Source organism: Jatropha curcas, chromosome 10, assembly GCF_041381405.1.
Source record: "Jatropha curcas cultivar XTBG-Jc1 chromosome 10, XTBG_Jcur_1.0, whole genome shotgun sequence".
NCBI classification, from domain to species: domain Eukaryota; kingdom Viridiplantae; phylum Streptophyta; class Magnoliopsida; order Malpighiales; family Euphorbiaceae; genus Jatropha; species Jatropha curcas.
In genome coordinates this window covers 12,763,771-12,786,250 of record NC_143160.1, presented here as the reverse complement: position 1 = coordinate 12,786,250, position 22,480 = coordinate 12,763,771, and the positions used below count along the sequence as shown (strand labels likewise).

The window sequence follows — 22,480 nt, the reverse complement described above, 5'->3', positions numbered from 1 at the left end:
TTAATGCTTATGAATATGATAGAGCTCTATATTTATATGAAAAGAAATGAGAGGATGAAGAACTGGAAGGTGAAGGCCCTTGTTGGACTGACCCATACAAGAACCTAAGAGATAGACTTAGGAATAAGCTATTCCTTAGAGAAATTAGGGAGAATCATAAAGATTAATAGGCTACAATCATCATTACACCATGAAAGTAGATGTTCCTATGATTCCAGAACATTTATGTTACTTGGAAGAAAGCATAAATATAAATGGATTCTTCTTACTTCATGATGCATTCTTTGATAGATTGAAGGAGGAAATTTGAGACCATGATGTTGTTCAATGGAGTTCATCCCAACATTAGTGCATTTCCTTGTTAATCACACTAAATCCACATTTACTTTCCTTTAATTTAATTAGTTACTTGTTTGCTCTACATTCAAATAGTTTAGATTTCACACTCTCTTTAATTGATTTATAGACAATTCACTTGGAACATGAACCGTCGGTTCGGAACCAGAACCGGTGGCCTATAGTTCGGTTCCTGTTCCACCATTTTTGGAACCGCGAACCGGCGATTCCAAGAACCAACTGGAGAACCAATAGGAGAACTGGCCGGTTCCAAAATGTTCTCTACTTTAATATTTTATAATTATGCGATTCGCCGAAAAATTGATCGGAACCGGTCCGAACCGTCGATTTTGGAACCGTTAAGGAACCGAAACCGTCAATTTTTGGTTTGATTTCGGAATCGAAACGGACGATTCCGGAACTGTGGCCATGTCTACTAAGGATGATATCTTTATTATACTAGCACGACCTGTACACTTGCGGAATCGTAATTACTTAGCATCTTTTGGCTTATTTCAGTTGTATTTCCTTATTATGTTTTCTGCATGCACAATGCAATGTACATGTTTCCCATTGTGCACCTGACAAACTATAAGAGATGCTACAGAAATTTCATTAGATATTTATTACAATGTTGTTGGTTTATGCTATACACTTATAAGACATTTTTAAATGTGCCAGGTTTCCATCCAAATTTTAGGATTCATAATTAAATTCAAATACACCAATAACAATGTAGCTACTGATAACTAAACATGGAAAATGTCTATTGATCGGATGTGCATACTAAAGGTAGGAGTTTATTAAGGAAAGAATTCATGGAGGGTGTAGAATCTTTTATTCTGTTTGCAATCAATACTTCATGTTGTATGGATGGAGGGAAGATAGATGTATATGCAAACTTAAAAAAGTGCAAAAATACGGCTTTTTATGATTGAAACATTTAAGCGCCATTTATGCAAAAATGGGTTTGTAGAAAACTATTATCAGTGGGTATATTAAAAAGATGTTATGATGATTTTGTGCAACTAACGAAAGAAGTGATGTTGGGTGCTAATTCCATGATTGATAACTTTTAAAAAACGAAAAAGTTGATTCAATGTTTAGGGATGTTGGTTGATAAGATAGACTATTGTCATAATAATTGTATGATATTTTTGGGAAATAACGGTGAAGCAAGGGTGTGCAAGTTTAGCAACCTTTCTAGATGTAGAAGGCGATATCAAGGAATCAACAGACAACAGAAAGATAAAGCATTTAAGAACATGGATTACTTTCATTTGACTCCACGACTTCAAAGGCTATATGCATTTCATGCTACAGCTGAACAAATGCGATGGCATGCAGAACATGAATGTGAAACTGATGTAATGTGTCATTTATCAGACTCTAAAGCATGGAAACACTTTGATAACCAGCATCAATCATTTACTGTTGAGATATCAGGAATGTTAGGTTAGGGCTGTGTATAGATGGTTTTCAACCATTTGGACAATCAGGCCAATAATATTCCTCGTAACTGTATTTGTCTCAACATATAATTTACCCTCATCTATGTGTATGAAAGAAGAGTGTATATTCTTATCTATTATTATGTCGGGACCAACGAACTCGAATTATAAGATCAACGTTTTCTTACATCTTTAGTTGCAAAATTGAATCAATTGTGGGAATCAGGTGTAGAAACTTATAACATTTTAAATTCTCATAATTTTATGCTTCATGTTATTTTACTATAGGCGATCATAGATTTTTCTGCACTTTTAATGTTATCTGGGTGGAGCACTGCGAGCAAAACTACTTGTCCATATTGCATGAAAAATATAAATGCTTTTACCTTGAAAAATGGTGGAAAGCAATATTGGTTTGATGATCACCGTAAATTTCTCCCAATTGACCATACATGGAGGCAAAATCAAAATATTTTCTAAAGAATAATGTTGTTTATGAACCTCCCCCCACCTATAAGGTCAAGCACATAAATATTATTAAAAATTGAAGAGTTAGGACTTATGAAAGTGATAGATTTGAGACATGAAGAGGTAAACAGTAAGATTGCTCGAACTAGTGGTTGGAAAAAATGAAGTTTATTTTGGGATTTGTGGTACTAGAGTACACTACTTATCTGGCATAACCTTAATGATATGCATATAAAAATATATATATTTGAAAACATCTTTAATACTATGATGACTATTGATGGGAAAAACAAAGGATAATGCCAAAGCTAGAGTTAATATGAAAGAAATTTTCATCATCCTGAGCTGGAACAAATTGCAGAGACAGGACAATTTGTAAAAGTTTATTATATGTTAGACAAGACGCAAAAGCAAGTGTTGTGTGAGTGAGTCCGTGGATTACGGTTTCCAAATGGATATGTATCAAGCGTGGGTCAACGTGTTAACATATAAAAATACAGATTGTTTGACATGAAAAGCCATGACTTTCATGTTTTTATGCAAAGGTTAATACCCATAGCGTTCCGAGATTTTAACCAATTAAAGTATAGGAAGCCATTCAAGAGCTAAGTCTCTTTTTTAAGGATTTGACAAGCACTATCCTGAGATTAGAGGATATGGATTGCCTTGCTCACGAACTACTAATAATCATATGCAAATTAGAGTAAATTTTTCTATTAGAATTTTTTGATTCTATGGAATATCTACCAATTCATCTACCATTGGAAGCCCGAAGAGTAGGGCTGGTTTAATATAGATGAATGTATCCATTTAAAAGATGTGTTTTGCTTTGACACCATTTTAATCGCTTAATAATAAACAGTAATATGCATATTATGTTTTTTTTTTCATATTAAAAAACACTTCACATATTAAAAAAGAATATACCCAATAAGGCAAAGGTTGACGGGTCGATATGCAATGCATACTTAGAAGGAAAAGCTTTCACCTTTTATTCGCACTACTTTGCGCATCGATGAGTCTCATGAAGTGATGATGGAGGGGATAAAATGGAGGAAAATTTAAAAGGCAATCTGTCAATTTTCACCTATCTAGGACGCACAAGAGGACAAGTAAAAAAGGCATTTGAACAAGAAAGAGATAGGTGTAACTCAATTTGACTCGATTTGTTGAGCAAGTATATATGTATGTATTAAGTTAGTTATTGTATTACGAATAGTAAGTAAATTTGATGTGATATGATGATATATTTCATAGGAAATATATTATTGAATTACGAGAATGAACCCTTGGTTGTTGATGCAATACTCGAGGAAGAATTTGCAAATTGGTTCAAATGTTATTTAAGCATCGGTTCAAACTTTAAACTTTAAATTACACACTTAATAAAATTAAAATTAAAATTACTGTTACTTAGGTCATTTGTAGAGGCGCGTAACTCAGGAAGTAATATTGATAATACTTCATTATTGATCTAGCAAAAGGACCTTTGCTAATCGCAAATGGATACTTAGATTACTTTGTTAATGGATACAAACAACTAAAAAAACATTAAATAGTGGAGTATATGTAAAAGGATCAAACTACAGTGATCAGTCAAGCGATGTTTACGGGAGGTTGTTTAAGGTCCTAGAGTATGGAATATCTATCTATGCTAATAAAACAAATGATATTATTTAATTGCGAAGGGTTCGATCCAATGCCCAACGTTAGAATGAAGGTTCATCTAAAATATAACATAATATAAGTTAATAGTAGAAAAAGAAACCAAAGAATGAACCATTCATTCTGGCAATACAAGTAGCTTAGGTGTACTATGTTCCATATCCATCAATGAAGCAAGATCGATTCAATTGGATGGTGGTGTGTAAGATCAAAGCTAGATTAGTTGTAGAAGAAGACCAAGCTAAACAATCTGCCTTAACCTCGATGTTTGAGCCATTTCAAGTCGATGAGGTTGAATTACTGGTAGAGATAGTTGAAGGTTTAACAGCAACAGTCGATGATGAGGATGGGACATATGTTGATATTGGTATGTCAGATGAAGATGATGAAGAGAAGCCCAGGTCATAGGTACTTCAAAAGAAAAATAAGAAGATGAAGAAGAATGAGACAGAGAACCTTGAAATAGCTACTATATTGTAAAAACTCAAAACTTAAATATCTGTGGTTAGTGTCGAAACTTTTCTAATATTTGTGTCAACTATTATATTGTATTGCAGATTAACTTCTTCCGATTCAGATGGATATGGGCAGGGGGTCGAGAACTCTGCACGAGGGGGTTGAGGTCGTGGTATTCAAGGACGAGGTGGTCACAATAGAGGATGCAGCACTCATACAATAACACGAGCCCTCTTTCCCTCCATCTCCTTCTATCCATCCTTCTGTTTAGGCACATATTCAGATGCCAACACCATCTACACCAGCCCCTCCACCCGGTAATATTCAATTCATTATTGTTCTTCCTTTTTATTTTATATAAAATATATTTATATATGTATAACACATGCTGCTAACTGAAAATAATTCTATTTTTCTTTCTATTATTTGACATCCATCCTTTGATACCTCCAAACCATGATGAGGATCTTCAAGCTTCATTTGCATAAAGATAGCTGGTATTGGGGAGATACATACCAGAGGCTAGCCAGTTTTATTGGGATGAGTTTTTGATAAATGTTCTCACTAAAATTGTATGTACCTATAAAGATCATGAAATATGTTATAAAAATGTTTCATTTTGTGTTTCTTATAGAAGGAGTTCACATGGGAGTCAATTACTTCTGAGGCCCAGTTTAAGAAAGCTTGGGAGACACAGTCAACAGAGCATTATAAGGACTTTCTGTACAAGATGCGGAGCACAAGAAAGAAGCAAAGGTGTGTTTCTGACAAGGTATGGGCTAGCTGGCAGCAGGTTTGGTCTGATCCTCAATATATGAGGAAATGAGAGATTATGACGCATAATAGACTCAATGAGATAGGTGGTTATAGAGCTAGTCTGTCTTGACACATTAGCGATTCCATTTTAGCAGCTGTGATTAATGAGAAATTGGTAACATAACTACAATTAAAGAATTATAGCTTTGTTATTAAATGATTATAAAATGTTTCGGATTTTATGAATTGCATTGCAGGCAAAGAAGTACAGTTGTGAGCTTACCCCCATGGAGGTCTTTACATATACAAATACAAAGAACCATGACATGTTACATTCATTGATAGGCGTGCAAAGTTTGTTGGAGTAAGCATAGAATTAATTTTTTGTTTTTCCATCGCTAAATTTGTATATTTTTGCATAATTCTTATTTTGTATACTATCTTTATATTTAGGATAATTATATTACTAGGAAAGAGCAAGCAACTTCATCTTAGGCTCATGATAAGTGTTAATTTTATAGTGTTTTTAATATAGTTTTTATTAGATTTTGAGTAAGTTTTTATTACTTTAAATCACTTTTAGTATAATTATGTTCAAAAGTTTCCTTGATCTTTAATCCGCTTGATCTAAGAGAAAATTTCAGGAATTTGGCACAGAAAGAACTTTATAACACAAGGCACTTAACTGGTAGCACGCCCTGGCCGTGCTAAAAGGCACGGCCGTGCTACAAGGGTCCCTAGGCGTGTCAAGCATAGCACGCCCAAGGCAACTTTAGGCAGACTTCCAGAGAAAAGCACGCCCAGCCCGTGCTACCTGGCACGCCCGTGCCTCAATGCTTCACCAGCCCGTGCTACCTAGCACGCCCCGTGTTTCACTGGCCAGACTTCCAGAGGAAAGCACGCCCAGCCCGTGCTACCTGGCACGCCCGTGCCTCAATGCTTCACCAGCCCGTGCTACCTAGCACGCCCCGTGCTTTACTGGCCAGACTTCCAGACTAAAGCACACCCAACCTGTGCCAGGAAGCACGCCCGTGCTGCGCAGGCGGAACCAGCGAGAATTTAATGCGCAAATCTAGCTTTTTCTCACATGGGCCGACCTCGGGGAGTTTCCTAAACACACTAAACAAGACCTGGACCTATTCTTGGGGAAAAAGGAGTCCTAATCAAGAAGAAATCAAGAACCTAAACAGTTATGATCTCCTATAAAGGATTTTGCACTAAATAAGGATTCTATTTCCTAAAAGGAGTCAAACTTGCCTTCAAGAACTCTATATAAAGAGAGGAACTTCTCCTAACAAGATATCTCTCGTTTTTTAGGCAATTTCTTTACATAATTCGTTCTCTCTCTCAAGGATTTCAAGCATCAAACAATTGTGCCAAGATTCAAGGAAGCCATCAACATAGTTGTGATACAGTTTTTATTCTAAAACTCTTCATCTTGTTTCTTTCTTTTATTATTGTCTTTAAATATGATGAATGTGCCAAGCATGATTGAGTTTAATTTAATTACTATGTCCAGCTAAACTCTTATACTAGGGATTTGATGTAACTTAATTTGATTCCAGTTTATGATATTAGATTTGTTTTTCTTTGTTCTCGTTATAAATTATTATTGTGCTTAATGCTTCCAGGCAGAAAAATTTCCCCTGGATTGAGTTATTTCAATAACTACATTCGGGAGAAGGGTTATTGATATGAAAAAGATAATAATTTACTTGAGAATAATAACTTGATGCGGAAGCTATATGGTTTGACTCAAGGGAGGTTTTCATAAGTTAATAAATTATTAAGTTGTGAACTCACAAAACAACCATAAAACCTAATAATCTGATTTATGTTTAATTTCACTATTAAAGATAGGTAATTGAACTGAATTAGAATAACTAACAATAAATCGGGAGAGCTTGTTAGTGACTTTAGGGTTGTTCTCCTACTTGAACAATTAAAATTGATTAATGAACTAATAGAATAAGCTGGATAGAATTAAGTGAATTCAAATTCCCTAGTAGCTTAATCCTCTGATTTCTTTTCACTTGAATTTTGTGTTTGATCTCTTCTATTTTTACTTTAAATTTTATTTACCTTACAGCGAATCTCCTTTATCGTCGTCTAAATAATAATAGGTTAACATAATTTTGGTAATTGATAAACAATCCCTGTGGATACGATACTTTCTTACTCTATACTACTTGTTGCGATTTCGTACACTTGCGAAAAAAAAAAAAACGCTGTCAGCTCAGACTGGTGAGCAGCCTACAATTGATGAGTTCCAGCTTTATCTCGAGGCTACAGGAAGCGAGAAGAAGAGGAAGGTGTACCACATTGGTTCGTAATCCTTGGTTTTCTACAACTACTCCCATAGGACTTCAATAAGCAGAGGAAAACTAGCTAAACCAGAGGCGCGTCCTGAGGAGATCCAAGATTTATGAGCTTAGCTTCAAAGGCAGCAGTAGTAGATTACATAGATTATGTTGTAGCAGCAGCAACTGATGGATATGTATGTTCGAGACCAACCTAGTGCACTATTTCTGCCCTGACAGTTCACTCTAATTCATCAGCTTCTTCCATTCTGCCTGACATATCTGCTTCTCTGACTACTATATATCTTCATGATTCACCTCATTAGCCTTATTTTATATGTTTTATGTTTATTTTGTACATTTTTACATTCTAACTTGTAAAATATTTTGTACACAAAAGTATTTTGTATATTTTAATGGTATTTTGGTGGTCTGAATTTGTGGGAATGATTTCAATTAGTAATATATATATATGTGTGTGTGTGTGTGTGTGTGTGTGTGTGTGTGCGCGTGCGCGCGCGCTTTTTTAATAAGTGAAAAGTTTTTATTCTTCAAAATTTTAATTTTAATTGTTTTTTTATAGCGACAGAGAGGCGACGGACTATAATATTTAAAAACAAAATTAGAGATAGATTTAATGGTAGACTTGCGGCTGACTTTGTGATAGCATAGCGACTGATCTACAACAGTTGAATCAGCGATTAACTAGCTACTGATTTTCAGGTATTTTATAAATTAGGTTTAAAGATTGATTTATAAAGTACAACAATAGATATAGGTGTCGCTAATTAGCGACAGAATTGGTCATCGGTCATCGAATTCTTAGCGATAAATCTTAGTGCGACAGAGTCCAGTCGGTCGCTATTTTATATCTCGTGATAGAATTTTTAACGAGTTGATTGCTAATGACTTTTTTTTTTTTTTTTTTTTTTTTTTTTTTTTTTTTTGTGTGTGTGGTGTATACGTAACTAAAGAGGAGGGAAAAAAAACAATCCAACTTGCCTGATTTTATAAGAGTAGATCATCAACGGATCACACCAAGCACAGTAGGAATAACTTCGTCCACTAATTTCTTATATTTTTGTTAGTGCATGTAATTACATCAATTTGAATTTATCATAGTCTCTATATTTTTTATGTTTTATTCTTGAATCATCTTTTTATCCATTGCTCTTGTTGACCAAAATCTTCGTGATGCACCACCAAATGAGATTGCTAATTCATTAGGGTAAAAAAAAAAATTTATATTAATTGGATGAGCTTATAAGTAATTAGGATATTTAATTAATTGTTAGGCTTAATAGGGCTATCATCTAAAAAGAATTTGAAAAGAACATTATGTTAAAAAAAAATTCTTGTGGGTCTATTGCTTTATATATATTAAATAATTAATAATATTTTGACAGTGGTCTCAAATGCTTATTGTAAAATCAACTTTTAGTTAATGACACAATGATATAACGTTTCCATTCATTTCCTTATTGACTATAGTCTCTACACGTTTAATGATAATGAATCCTCAAAATGATAATGACAATGATATGTTGATTGCATTCATATACTCATCTACTTTTTTTTTCTTTTTTTTTTTTTTTAATTAACTCATCTACTCTTAACTTAGTTAATAAACTGTATTTTTGTTTATTTGTCAAAAATTATTAGTAAGCGTACTAGAACCAATTCCAGTAATTATAGAATCATATTATAGAGTCGACATCCTAGAAAATACTTTTAATATAATCGTTTACCGGTGCAAAAGTCAAAAGAGATCGATTTATTATCTTAAGAAGGAGATGGGAAAATACCCGTCATAGTAGTACCAAAAAAAAAGAAAATTTCACACTTTTTTAAATGTTTTTTATTTTTGAATTAACATTTAAAAATGATTTTACATATTTTTTTAAAGAGAAATTTTACATATTTTTAATTGCAAAAATTTTACAATTGATATTCAAAATACTACTATTATATTAGCAATTTGCTAATTACTAATAATATTTTAAATAAATCAACTCCAATTACACAGAAAATCACAAAATCATATATACTAAAAAAAATGCTATTTTAATTCTTTTACATCTTTTATTTAGTTAGTTTTAACTAACATGATGATTTATCAATAACCCAACTAGAGAGATGAACTTAATATAAACATAATATACATAAAGTCATCTTTAAATAATTTAGAAAATTTATATAAGGTACAATTTATGCTATTGCATGAGCAGCTTTTTCTCATGCTCGTTTACATGATTGGAATGAGCTTCGGATTATATATCCAAACTCTAATTATTTCTGATTTTATTATGGATGAATAAAGCTTACTCTTCCATTCAAAACAAAAAAAAATCTATATATATATATATATGTCATTATTTAATATCATATTCTTATACATGGCAAATAAAAAATAAAAAATAATTTATTTCTTTTTCCATATATAGATGTAAATTTCCTAAATAAAGCATAATCTGATTCTGCTAATACAGTAACCATTAAACATTGTTGGCTGTTACAACATGAACCATCTCTATCCCAAGATTTTTATTCTCCTTTTCTTTCTCTTTCTCTCTCTCTTTCTCTTTCTCTTTTTCTTCCTCTCTTTTCATTTGAAGGTACATACCATACACATAAGAACAAAATCCCCACCCACAAAGCAAAGTGGACACCACCTTAGCACCACCAAACTCATCTCCATACACCAAAACTCCTCCTAACACGTTCATGGCCAGCAACGCTGTCATGCATATCCCTCCGGTCAGCGACGAGGTTAAGAAAACCAAGCCCGCCGTTCCCATAAAACAAAGCTGCCATGTAAACACATTTCCAAAAACTGTAACCCAATACCATTTTTCTCCTTTATCAAAAACCAGCTCACTCTCTCTTTTCATTTCTGAAAATCCACCGCCCGTTGCCATTCCGGCGGTGGCTAATGCGGTTGCTGAAATTTCCATTATTAACTGCATTTCCATTACCATCTGATAACTGTAGACATTTTTGTATATTTTTTCCATAACTGGTAAGTATAAAGCAAACAATAAACCAGCACCTATGGTGGAGAAGAAACCTATGAAGTATTTGGACCGAGTTAACCCTTGAGGTCTGTCATGGCTTGAGCCTAAAGCTAAAAGAACTGAACTTAGAGTTAAGAGAATTACACAATTGAGATTTTGAAAAGTGATCTTTTGCTTTACGATTATTACAGAGAGAATCAGATTAAATACGAGTTGAGAAGATAAAAGAAGAGAAGAAGTAGAAACAGGAAGATAAGAATTTCCCCAAGAGAAAAGAAGGTTGTTTACACCTAACATTAAACCCACCATGATTGATAAAATAAAAATTCTTGGTGAGAAACCGCTAAAAGGGCGCCTCTCGTTGGATTTGAAGAGATAATAAGGAAGATAAATAGGTAAAAGAAGAAGAGGGAAACCTGCAGATTGAACCCATGTAGAAACCCATCTGCTTGAACCTTTATGAATGAAATAAAACTTTGACAGTAAGCTAGAAGAGACCGAACCTATAAAAAGGCACAAGTAATTGATTGATAAAAGAAGCATGTAAGTCTTGTTTTTCTTAGACTTTTGGTCTTGTTGTTCTTGTTCTTTTTCTTGAGTATTAGTTGGGTGATTATTAGTCATGATGGCTGGTGATGAGTCTTCAGGTTTTGGGAGATTTGGAGGTGTGGCTTGTACCAAGAAATCCATTGAAAAGGAGTTGAAACTGAGGAGGGGATATATAGTAGTAGTGAAGTGTTGATTTTGAGTATAGCCACTTCATTTTAAGTTTTTGAATTAAATTCTATCTAATAATAATATATTAATAATAGAGAAAGAGGTTATTTATGTACAGTGTATGGACCTACTTATACACTAAATCAATCACAAATAAACGGCTATATCACACTATACACCGAGAAAAAAAAAATAAAACAGTAATATTTATTTATTTCAATTTTTTTTTTCATTGACTTAGTATATAAATTCATCAATACACGACCACTAGTCAAGTGTTATCCTTAATAATTTTATGTGCTGTTACTGTTATATAGGCACCTGTGGGTCCAATTAGATTTTCAAGCTAAAAAATATAGGAGGACAACTTCAATAAGACTATATCTTTGTTAAAAAAAAATAATAAAAAAAATTCAAAAAGAGCATCCAATGGTCATTAATCACAGCGCCTTTTTAGATATTGCCTCATCTGTATAGATTTCTTTTGTAAATACTTTGTTAATGAATTCGAGACCTTTGGAATTCATCGTGAATGTTGATTGTACTCCTACTTAATTAATTGCTTTTTTTATAAGAGAACCTGATTTTCTCTTACTTTATAAATAAGATAAATATTTAATCATTATCTAAAATATGACTAATTACTACAATGTCTAGATACATAAGATTGTTTCTGATTTTATACATTTAAAGAAATAAAGATAAAGATAATAATGACTATTAGGTATGTAATTAATGATTTGTCATATTGAAGAGATAAGGAGGAAATAAAAGGAAGAAATGGAAGAATCAACTGGCGGTTAAATCAGCTGAAATAGATTATATTTTTAAGTAAATTTAAAATTTAAGGTTGTCGTACCCATTATTCGCGTATAAATCAATTTTGTTTTATAAATAGATGGAAATATCACGTAATTGCAAGAAAGGGAAAGATGCTATAGTTTTAAATCATTTTTATATCTTATATTATAAGATAAATAGTCAATCATTAACATAATTGCAGCTGGAAATTATACATATATAAATCAATAAGATTGTTCGTGAGTCTACATATAAGGATAATAAAGATAAAGATAATAATGAGCATTAGGTGGATAATAAATGGTTAACCATATTTAGAGGATAAGACAAGGCAGGAAAGGGAAGGTGGGGTCTATACTATGAATATATTGGCATTCTGTTTCATTGTTTATTTTTGTTTTCTTTAATATAAATCTTGACAAGTGTGTCCGGAAAGTACAATTTAGAAAAAGAATTGTTAATCAGTAATAATCTGTTTGATTTTTTTATTAATATAAAGAGCGAGAGATTTCAAATTAAAGCTCTCAATCATAGAAATTTTTACCTCCATCGTATTATTTTGGCCTATTAAACTTCTTATAAATAAAAAAAAAATTAGGGAGAGATAGAGGGGTATTGCTTTGCTTTGATTTGAAACGGCAAGCATTTGAAACGTACGCTTTTTCCTGCAACTGTAACCACACTTGTTTTTGCATTGCCAGATATCATCCAGAGAGTGAAATGAGAACATGCAACAAATGGGGCATATTAGGAATGGCATTCCTTTGCTTTTTCAGTTTTGAGTTAACTGAGCTTCTCACACGTGTCCCCTCCTTTTAAGCAAAACTTTTTATCTTCTTGTCTTTTTAGACCCTTAACCAAGCCATTTGGGTCAAAATTTGTAGGGGTTATCTGCAGAAGCAATTAATAATAACCCATAAAAATTGTACTTTTACACTTTTGGCTATAAAACTAATCTCTTCGTCTTATAAACATTATATTCAACATTTATAATATTGACAGAATATCGCGTGAATATTATTAATATTTTTTTTTATAAATATTGTTTATTTCATTTCGTTAAATATTGAGGGCATATACAGGCAATTATCAACTGAATATTATCAAAAAATTTGTGATAAATTTATAAATAATTGAAATTCAGAATTTACCGATAAAAATAATTAATTTTTTTTCTTTACGGGCATAGAGGTATATTGAGTCTAACACTAAGGCATGCACAATTACCAACAGAATAATTATTTATTTGAAAAAAGATTAGCCACGAGGACTTGATTGTTACCATATTTATTGTCATCCTCCGAGGAAAAATAATATAGTATTAGTATCTATCTTATTATTATAAGATTGATTTAGTTTTAAAATCGAAGGCTAGATCTGGATTTTCTTATTTATTATATAGATACTTGAATTTTATTATTTTTGTTTATTATATGAATATTCGGATTATAACTAGTGTTCTTTTTGAATTCAAATAGTCCATTTTATATTTACTTTTATCAAATCCATAATTATATTATTTTAATTGAAATTATAATTTTAATTTACTTTTAGGGTACATTTGCAACAGTTTTATAAGTTTAGATTACTCTAGCCCGTTTTTATTGTGTAAATACATCCTAAAAATAAATTAGGATAAAAATCAACTAAATTATAAGTCCAAGATGTTTACAATACAGACTGACTTGGGATGAAATTGTAACTATTTAAAAGATTTGGGGTAAATTTGATAATTAGTTCAATTTGAACTCTATTTAGATCTTTGAGCTATGGGCTATGGGCCAAGTCCATAATCAGGTTTGTAGTTGGTGGAAGGGAATGAACAGGAAGCTCATTTCCTCTTCATTTAGCAATTTTTTATTTTATTTTAAGAAAGGGAAAAGAAGAGAGAAACAAAAGTTTAATAATTTCCGGTCTTTAAAACTGGTTACCAAGTATATATATATAGAATTAATTAGAATCCTATAAATATGATTTGATGCTTGAATGGCTTAATCACAGCAACAACCATCTCTAGGATGATAAGAAATTTACTATATTAGAATTTCTTAAGTACATGTATTTCAAAAGAGCCCTAATTTCTAATTTGGTTTAAGCACACCAAACATGTATAACTAATTAGATATTTCAAATCAATGATGTTACTTATTTTAAAGTTATTGCCACTACTTTTATTTTGTAGGTTACATATACAATAATAAAATTGCAATACTATCATTGCCATTACCTTGCAAATATTTTTCATTTGTTTTGATCTTCTTATGCACGAACTTGAGTCCACCCAAATCTGATAAGATCGAAATCCATTGTCGCATGTTTCGTATTTACATTTTCCTTAGCATTTTATTACGTGGAATACAAATTATACAAATGATTGATAGTCATCATCAAATGTTTCCTTTTCTTCCTTCACTAATTACTTTCCTATATCTTGCAGCATCATAAAACACATATAAGCATCTTATTTATTTTATTCCGTGAATTGATATTATTACTTGAAAATATCTTATGATTTGAAAGTGTTGATAGTTATTTAAATCGATTAAAATTGGCAATTGTTGGCATTTCAAGATAGAAATTTAGGATTATTACATTCATAAAACTTTGGTTATTTCTTAAACTTTTCATAAATTATTTTGTGATTTTGGTTTGAAAAGTTTTTATTAATTCACTCCAATATCTTAAAATAACAATTAAAATCTTTATAAAAAAAATACAATAAGATACCCTTTCTACCGAATTTTTTTTAAAGAAATTATTCCTCTTTTTTTTAAATTAAGATTCAAGATTTATCGATAAAGTTCCTCCCTTGTATAACGAAAACAAAACTCCTTTGATTTTGTTTTTGAATATTGTATTAATCAATTAATAGAAAAACAGTTCAAACTATAATTTTGACCTTGAACATCTTTTTCCAACATATCATTTAGAATGCAAGGAAAACTAGGAAATAAAAAAACAAAAACTCATTCGAAAATTACTTGAAAATATCACACAATAAATAACGATAGCAATGGCTAAAATTGCATGATTTATGAAAATATGTGTCTATCAATATTGTTTTTAGCACTTGATTTAAATGTGTTATGTGCCTTAATATTTTCAATAAAGTGCTTCTTTTCTGATTATTTATTTTATAGGTAACGGTGAGCATTTGGTTCAACTGAACCAAATCAACCCGAACCAAAATAATCAAAGGCCAAAAAATACAGTGATCAAACTAAAAATGAATACAAACTGAACTAAACTCAAATATTTTAATTTTATTAGTAGATAATTAAGTCAAATCGATATAATCGAACTTAAAATTACTACCTTATTAAATGAACTGATTTAAGTAAAAAGTCAAGCTGAACCGACCAAAATAGTATTGCTTCAGTTTGATTTTTTTTTTTATTTGAACCGAAAATTTATGTTCAAAATTTTATAATTTAGTTACTTTGAGATGACTTGATTTTGTAAGAGATTATAAATTTATAATACCGCAATTTAGAAGTATTCATCAAACCATCTAAATCGTTCGAACCGATCTAAAACTGTGGTATTAAAAATTGCTAATTTGATTCGATTTTGTAAGAAGACAGAACGGGGAATGTCTTATTAAGAAGAAGTGCTACTAAACCAAGTTTTTGATTTGGCTTATTATTTTCGGGATCAAAACCGTCCAAACCGAATCAAACTATTAAATTATATTAATAATTGATAATTGTTTTAAATTCAGTCAATTTTTTGAAATGATATTTTCCTTTGCTTTGATAATTTATGTTAGATAGCAAATTATGATATTGGGTTATATTGGATAATAATTGAAAAATAATTTCATATTAATTAGGTGAATTATATAATTATTATATTTTGTCTGTCTATATTTATAAATTGCTAATTAACGTCTTATTAAATATAACCTTTTTTTATACTATACTAAGAATAAATATATAAAAAATTAATTTAAAAAATTTCCAATAGCTACTTAAAACCATGGATATTTTATGCATAATTGTGTTAATTCATTTTCCATGTTTAGTATAATGTTAATCTTTTTTCTTATTAACTAGATGAACGAGGAAGATTAATTTTTCTTCTTTCAAACCACCCAAACTGTCAAATTGAACCAATCCAAACTAAATTACTACTAAAGATTTGAATTGGTTTGAAATTGTTAATGGCTTGATTTGATTTTAATTTTTTTTCAAACCGACACTTTAAATTTAATTTGTTTATTATATTCAAATCGAACCAAATCGATTCGCAAACAATCCTATCACAAATTATTAATTTCAGAAGTTCATGATTTTGGTATTATTTGGTTATTTGTAATTTTTTTTTCTTAACAGTGAAAGTAAAAAAAGTAAAGCATAAAAGTAAAAATTTTTAAAAATTGCTTCAATTTTTTTTTTCGAGTGTATAGTAAGTGATATGTGCATAAATTGTCACTTTTATTCTTAATATTTTTGGTATTTTTGAGTTGTTTTCAAGGTTAAATCAGTTGGTTGAACAATTTTTATCAATTAGACATGATCTAAGTTATTTTTTTGAATAATACCATTTAATTGAGGAATTTTCAGCATTGTTAATATTTTGACCATTGTTTGCTTCTTTAGGCATAACTGAATGTATAGATGTTCAAATTGATTGATTTGTGATTCGTTGGAAAGATAGAAAGGAGCTCTACAAATTTCTAAGAGGAGGCAAGATTGAATTCAACCCTTCAAAATTCATCAAAAAAGAGCTCTGAATCTAGAACGAATGTCATGAATGAACATGCACGAAGGGGTTTTATTGTTTAAGACATATCTGGAGCTTGAAGAGTCAAAATCAGCTCAGCCCAAGCCCATTTGAATCTTAGAAGATGGCCCTATAGTTGCTATGAAGACAACTAAATGAAGTGAGGTTGTTTTGATTGTCAAAAATGCCATAAAAGATTATGTTTTGAGTAGAAATATCTGCTTCAACCTAATTTGGTTTTTAGGTCATATCTTCTGTTGTGAGTGTCCGTTTTGGGCAAGCCTTAGTTCGTTAGAAAGGTGAGAAGGAGATCTGCAAGTTTGTTGAAAAAGTCAGAATCAGATTCGAAAAGGAAGTTACTGAAAAATGGGAGAGAAATCAGAATAATAAAGATTTCTGTTGACTGTTTTTAAAGTTTCGAAGTGATTAGAGATTCTTTGGATCTTTTGAGAGGCTACATATAGTTGCGATTCTGGAGCAGCAAGGAGGCACGTTTTTCTTCCCACATAGTTCACCATCTAATTTAAGATTTTGTTTCGTATTCTTTTGTTTTAGTGATTGAAAGCCATGGATATGAGTGACTAATTTCTTAGTTCAGTTCAAGGCATTCAATTTCCATATGTATAATTGTGAGACCTATTCTTAATTTAAATAATTGTTCTTTGAATATCTGTTGTTTCTTGCAATTAAGGTGTTAATTCTATTGGGTGATTTGCTAAAAAAGCGTATTAGTTAATTATTTGGTAGGAATAAGTGCTATTTCATCTTCATAATCTGTAATTGTTGTGAAAGATTGAGTGTTAGTAGCAATTAGGTTTTACTGATTATGTTTCAAGTTTTCGGTAATAATCTAAAGAAACAATAGGATTGAATTAAATAATTTATGCTTTTTAAATTATTGTTCAAATTTAACTACTTTCTGTCCTTAATGCTTTTATTAGATTGAAAAGGATTGTTTAATATCTGCTCATTTAATAATTAGAGTTAATAAGGGTGCTGGGCTCAAATTAACTGTAATAGGGAAGTCAGGGAATTTATCACGCTTATTGGTAAGTTTTAGTTAAGTATTCAAAGAGTAATTCATTCAAAATTTGTCTGTGATCATTCATACATTGGATTATAAATTGCCTTGAATTGAATGTTTATTAGATTGAGTTTCAATTTAAGTTTAATAGTCAGTTTTATTTTGATTTCTTTAAGTGAATTTTCAAAAGCCAACCCCCCTTTTTCTCTTTACAAAATATCACAAAATTTAAGATTTCAGTCTCCAGGGTTCGACCTGAATTCACCACTTCTACAATTAAAATTTAGTAATTAATTTTCGGTGGAATCGACAACCATCAGTAAGATGTAGTAAGATGATTGTGATTGATGTCCAAACCAGTACTGATGATTGTGATTAATATAGTAAGATGTAGAATCATATAAGAGAAAATGGATATAGGTTTATGTTGCTCGTAATAAAATGATCAGATTTGAGGCTTAATGCACAAATTCACTCCTATACTTTTAAGGAAAAATCTTATGGCAGTATCAATTTTTATTTCTATTAAACATTTAAACTTATAAAATTGGATATGTCAAAAACTTTATTTGACCGATTGAGCACCTCAACTTATAAGATTAAATCAATTAGGTACTTAATATATATATATATATATATATATATATATATATATATATATATATATATATATATATAATTTATTGTACCAAAAGTTGTATTGACCATATATCAAATCAAATACTTTGCATATAAAACCAATAACTTTAAAAATCTTTATTTTTAGTGCTAGGAGGTACAAGGTATCACAGAAAGTAGATTCAGGGTGCTACAAGGTTGATTTTAAAGTTCAAAGTATCACAAACATAATAATAAAAGGCGCAAAGTGCAAAAGTCTCTAGAGCCTAGGCGCACGACGCAATGCAAAAGCGCATGCCTGATCAAAGAAAAGAGCGAAAAGAAATTAAAAAAAAAGAACTTCAAAATTGACAAAAAAAAATGCTACTTATAAAATCTAAAATCACTTACATTTAATAATTTAGAATACCTAAATAAAATATAAAGAAAATGCATAAAAAGACATGCATTTGAATCATATAATGTTCCCTCCTACTTCATATTAACTAACATAAAAAACTACTCAAAATGCATCAATCATCATGATCCAAATCAAGATAATCATTTTCCCTTTCATCATGTAGATCAACAATCTGATATTGATCATCATCACTTCTAAAATCTCCACAATCATCTTCTTGCAATCCATCTTCAATATAAATATCCTCATTCTCATCCATAAGGGTTTAATTTCATTGGAAAGGCCTGAATTATATACTCAATCACTTAATAGGATACCAATTTCAATTTGTATCTTAAAAATACTTAAACTCCCACATTTCAACAGTAAAATGCCTTTTGACGCAATTGTCAATTTTTGATCGTCGGATTGGCACATATTTAACACATGGCTTTTTATTTTAAATGCAATTTCTTTTATAAATTCTCTCTCTCCTCCGTGTCACAGCGCACGTTTACCCTTTTCCCTTTTTTCTCTCTCTCAGGTGTTGGTGTCCTTTTTTAACGCAGATCTCTCTCTATTTCTCTTCCTTTTTGTTTTTATGATGAGGTTATTCAAAATTGAGCTTGACTTGGTATTATTTTATTGTTACTAGCATTATCTTATTTCCTAGTTTTCAGTATCACAATCTGTTAGTTGGCATTTATTTGTCGTGTTCACATTTTTAGGAATTCAGTTGCTATGTAAGCCTATAAAATGGGCATATCAATTTCAGATTAATTGTACACAGCTTTTGTTTTATTCTCTTCAAATTACTCTAGTTCTTGTGTTCTGTTTTTTTTTTTTTTTTTGTTCAGTCATCATTTTATCTTATTGTGCTAATTTTGCTTCAACAAATTGGTATCAGAGCTGCAGGTTTTGCTACCCACCAAGTGTTCGACAAAAGTTCTGTGAGAAGTTTCCATGGCTTTAAATTGAAATTTTGTGAATGTGTCTCATCCCCTCATTCCTATCTTCAAAGGGGATTGTTATGAATTCCGGAGCATTAAGATGATGACTTTGTTCAAGTCTTAAGATCTTTAGGATCTTGTGAAAAATGGGTATGCTGACCCAGAAGACAAAAACAGATTAAGAGAGAACCGGAAGGACTCAAAGGCATTGTTCTTATCCAACAAACAGTCCATGACTCAATTTTTGCAAGGATTGTAACTATCACCACTTCAAAGGCAGCATGGTATGCATTGAAGGAAGAGTATCTAGGCTCATCAAAGGTAATTATAGTGAAACTTCAGGCCTTTTGCCATAATTTTGAAACTCTGTTTATCAAAAATAATAAGTCTATGCATGATTTTCTATCAAGAGTGATAGAAGTTGTAAGTCACATGAGATCATATGGTGAGAATCTTCCTGATCAACTTGTTGTTCAAAAAGTTTTGAGGAGTTTAACTCCTAAATATGATCATGTTACTACTGCCATTGAAGAGTCAGAAGAACTTTCTATTTTTCCTTTTGATGAACTAAAAGGTTCTTTGCAAGCATATGAAGCTAAACTTAGTAGGTTACTTGAAAGAGGTGAGGAAAAGGCACTTCAAGTGAAGGGTGAAGCAACTTCTCACAATACTGGTTTTGGAAAAGCAACAAATAGAGGAGGTTATCATAGTAGAGGCCGTAGTAGAGGAAGGGGAGGTAGCAGATCCTATGGGCAAGCTGATAAAGGGTAATCTCCAATGAACTTAAGCATAACAAAAGCAATATTTAATGCAACTACTGCAAAAAGTTTGGGCATGTGAAGGCAGAATGCTGGAAATTACTACAAAAGCAAGACAAACAAGCAAGTTATGCTATGGAGGAGAAAGAGGAAGAGACCTTGTTCATGGTTTTTGATGATGGACATACTGTGCCGATTGCAAGTGAAGTCTGGTACCTAGACAGTGGATGTTCAATCCATATGACAGGGGTAAAATCTATAGTTAAAGAGCTTGATGAGTTCCACACCATAAGAGTTCGACTAGGAAACAACAAGCTACTTTAAGCCAAAGGCAAAGGCACTATTGCAATTACTACTAGCACTGAAAATGGTATCCGTAGGAATTTGACAGCCCCTTATACACCTGAGCAAAACGGTGTTGCTAAGTGGAAGAATCGCACCATTGTTGAAATGGCTAGAAGCTTGCTACAAGCAAAGGGACTACCAAAAATCTTTTGGGCTGAAGCAGTCACAACGGCAGTGTATTTGCTTAATATTTCACCTACAAGAGCTATTCAGAATCTTACTCCGTATGAGCTTAGACAGGTATGGAGCCACGAGTAAGCCATTTAAAAGTCTTTGGGTGTATACCCTATGCTTTAGTTGATTTACAAAATCGACAAAAATTGGACATCAAATCTGTAAAATGCATTTTTGTTGGTTATTCTTTACAATCCAAAGCATATAGGCTATATAACCCTTTAAGTGGCAAGATAATTGTAAGCAAGAATGTAGTGTTTGACGAAAGTTCAAGCTAGAATTGGGATGAAAATACTGAAGATTCAGCAGTTGTAATTCATTTGATGCTGAAGATCCAATCATCGAAGCAATTGGTGCATCACCTACAAATTCTACTCCATCAACACCACAAACTGGCAGCACCTTGTCTTCTTCTCTAAATGGAAGTAAATCATCATTGAGTGATTCCTCTACTGAAAGTACACCATCAAGAAAATTCAGATCACTTTAAGAGATCTAGGACTCCACCAATGCCTTATTTGTAGCTAAACCAACCAGTTTTGAAGAGGCAAATAAGCAAGAGGAATGGTGCAAGGCAATGAAGAGTGAGTTAGTAGCTATTGAAAAGAATGAAACATGGGAGTTAGTAGACTTGCCGGATAGAAAACATGCTATTGGTCTCAAATGGATCTTTAAGACCAAGTATCATGTTGATGGTAGCATTCAAAAGCACAAGGCAAGACTCATGGCAAAAGGATATTCACAGCAACAAGGTATAGATTTTGAGGAGACCTTTTCTCCGGTTGCTCGATTTGAAACTGTAAGACTTTTTGTAGCCTTGGATGCACAATTTAATTGACTAGTTTATCAATTTGATGCTAAGGCTGCTTTTTTAAATGGGGAGTTAGAGGAAGAAGTTTATGTTTCCCAGCCTAATGGTTTCATAACTAAAGGCAAGGAAGAGAAAGTATATCAGCTGAAGAAAGCACTCTATGGGCTGAAATAAGCCCCACGTGCTTGGTACAGTAAAATTAACACTTACTTCTAGCAAAATGGCTTTAAAAAGAGCAAAAATGACCCAACGCTCTACTTGAAGAGGAAAGGTCCAGGTCAGTTATTGTTGTGTGCCTGTATGTTGATGATATAATTTACATGGATTCAAGTCAATCTCTTATTGCTGATTTCAAAGAGAGTATGATGAAGAGTTTTGAAATGACTGACTTGGGTTTATTGCATTATTTTCTTGGGTTGGAAGTGTATCAAACAAGTGTTGGCATTTTTATTTCACAAAGAAAATTTGCTATTGATCTCCCTAAGAAATTTGGCATGTCTGATTGTAAAGCAACTACCACACCCATGAATATGAATGAAAAACTTCAAGTTGAAGATGATATTGGGAAAGAAGATACAAGTCGCCATAGAAGTTTAGTGGGAGGTCTTATTTATCTCACTCGCACTAGACTAGATATAGCATTTTCTATTGGTATAGTTTCCAGGTTCATGCACTCTCCTACAAAGCATCACGTTGGAGCAGCTAAAAGAATCTTATGGTAAATTGCTGGAA

General features: G+C 31.8%; 1 protein-coding gene across 1 annotated transcript; it reads right to left on the bottom strand.

Moving 5' to 3' along the window:
* Nucleotides 1-9,836: 9,836 nt before the first annotated feature.
* PUP4 (purine permease 4) lies at nucleotides 9,837-11,200 on the bottom strand. The gene has a single exon (XM_012220106.4). The coding sequence runs from the start codon at nucleotides 11,134-11,136 to the stop codon at nucleotides 9,928-9,930; it is 1,209 nt and encodes a 402-aa protein (XP_012075496.1). The 5' UTR covers nucleotides 11,137-11,200; the 3' UTR covers nucleotides 9,837-9,927.
* Between the last annotated feature and the right edge of the window lie 11,280 nt (nucleotides 11,201-22,480).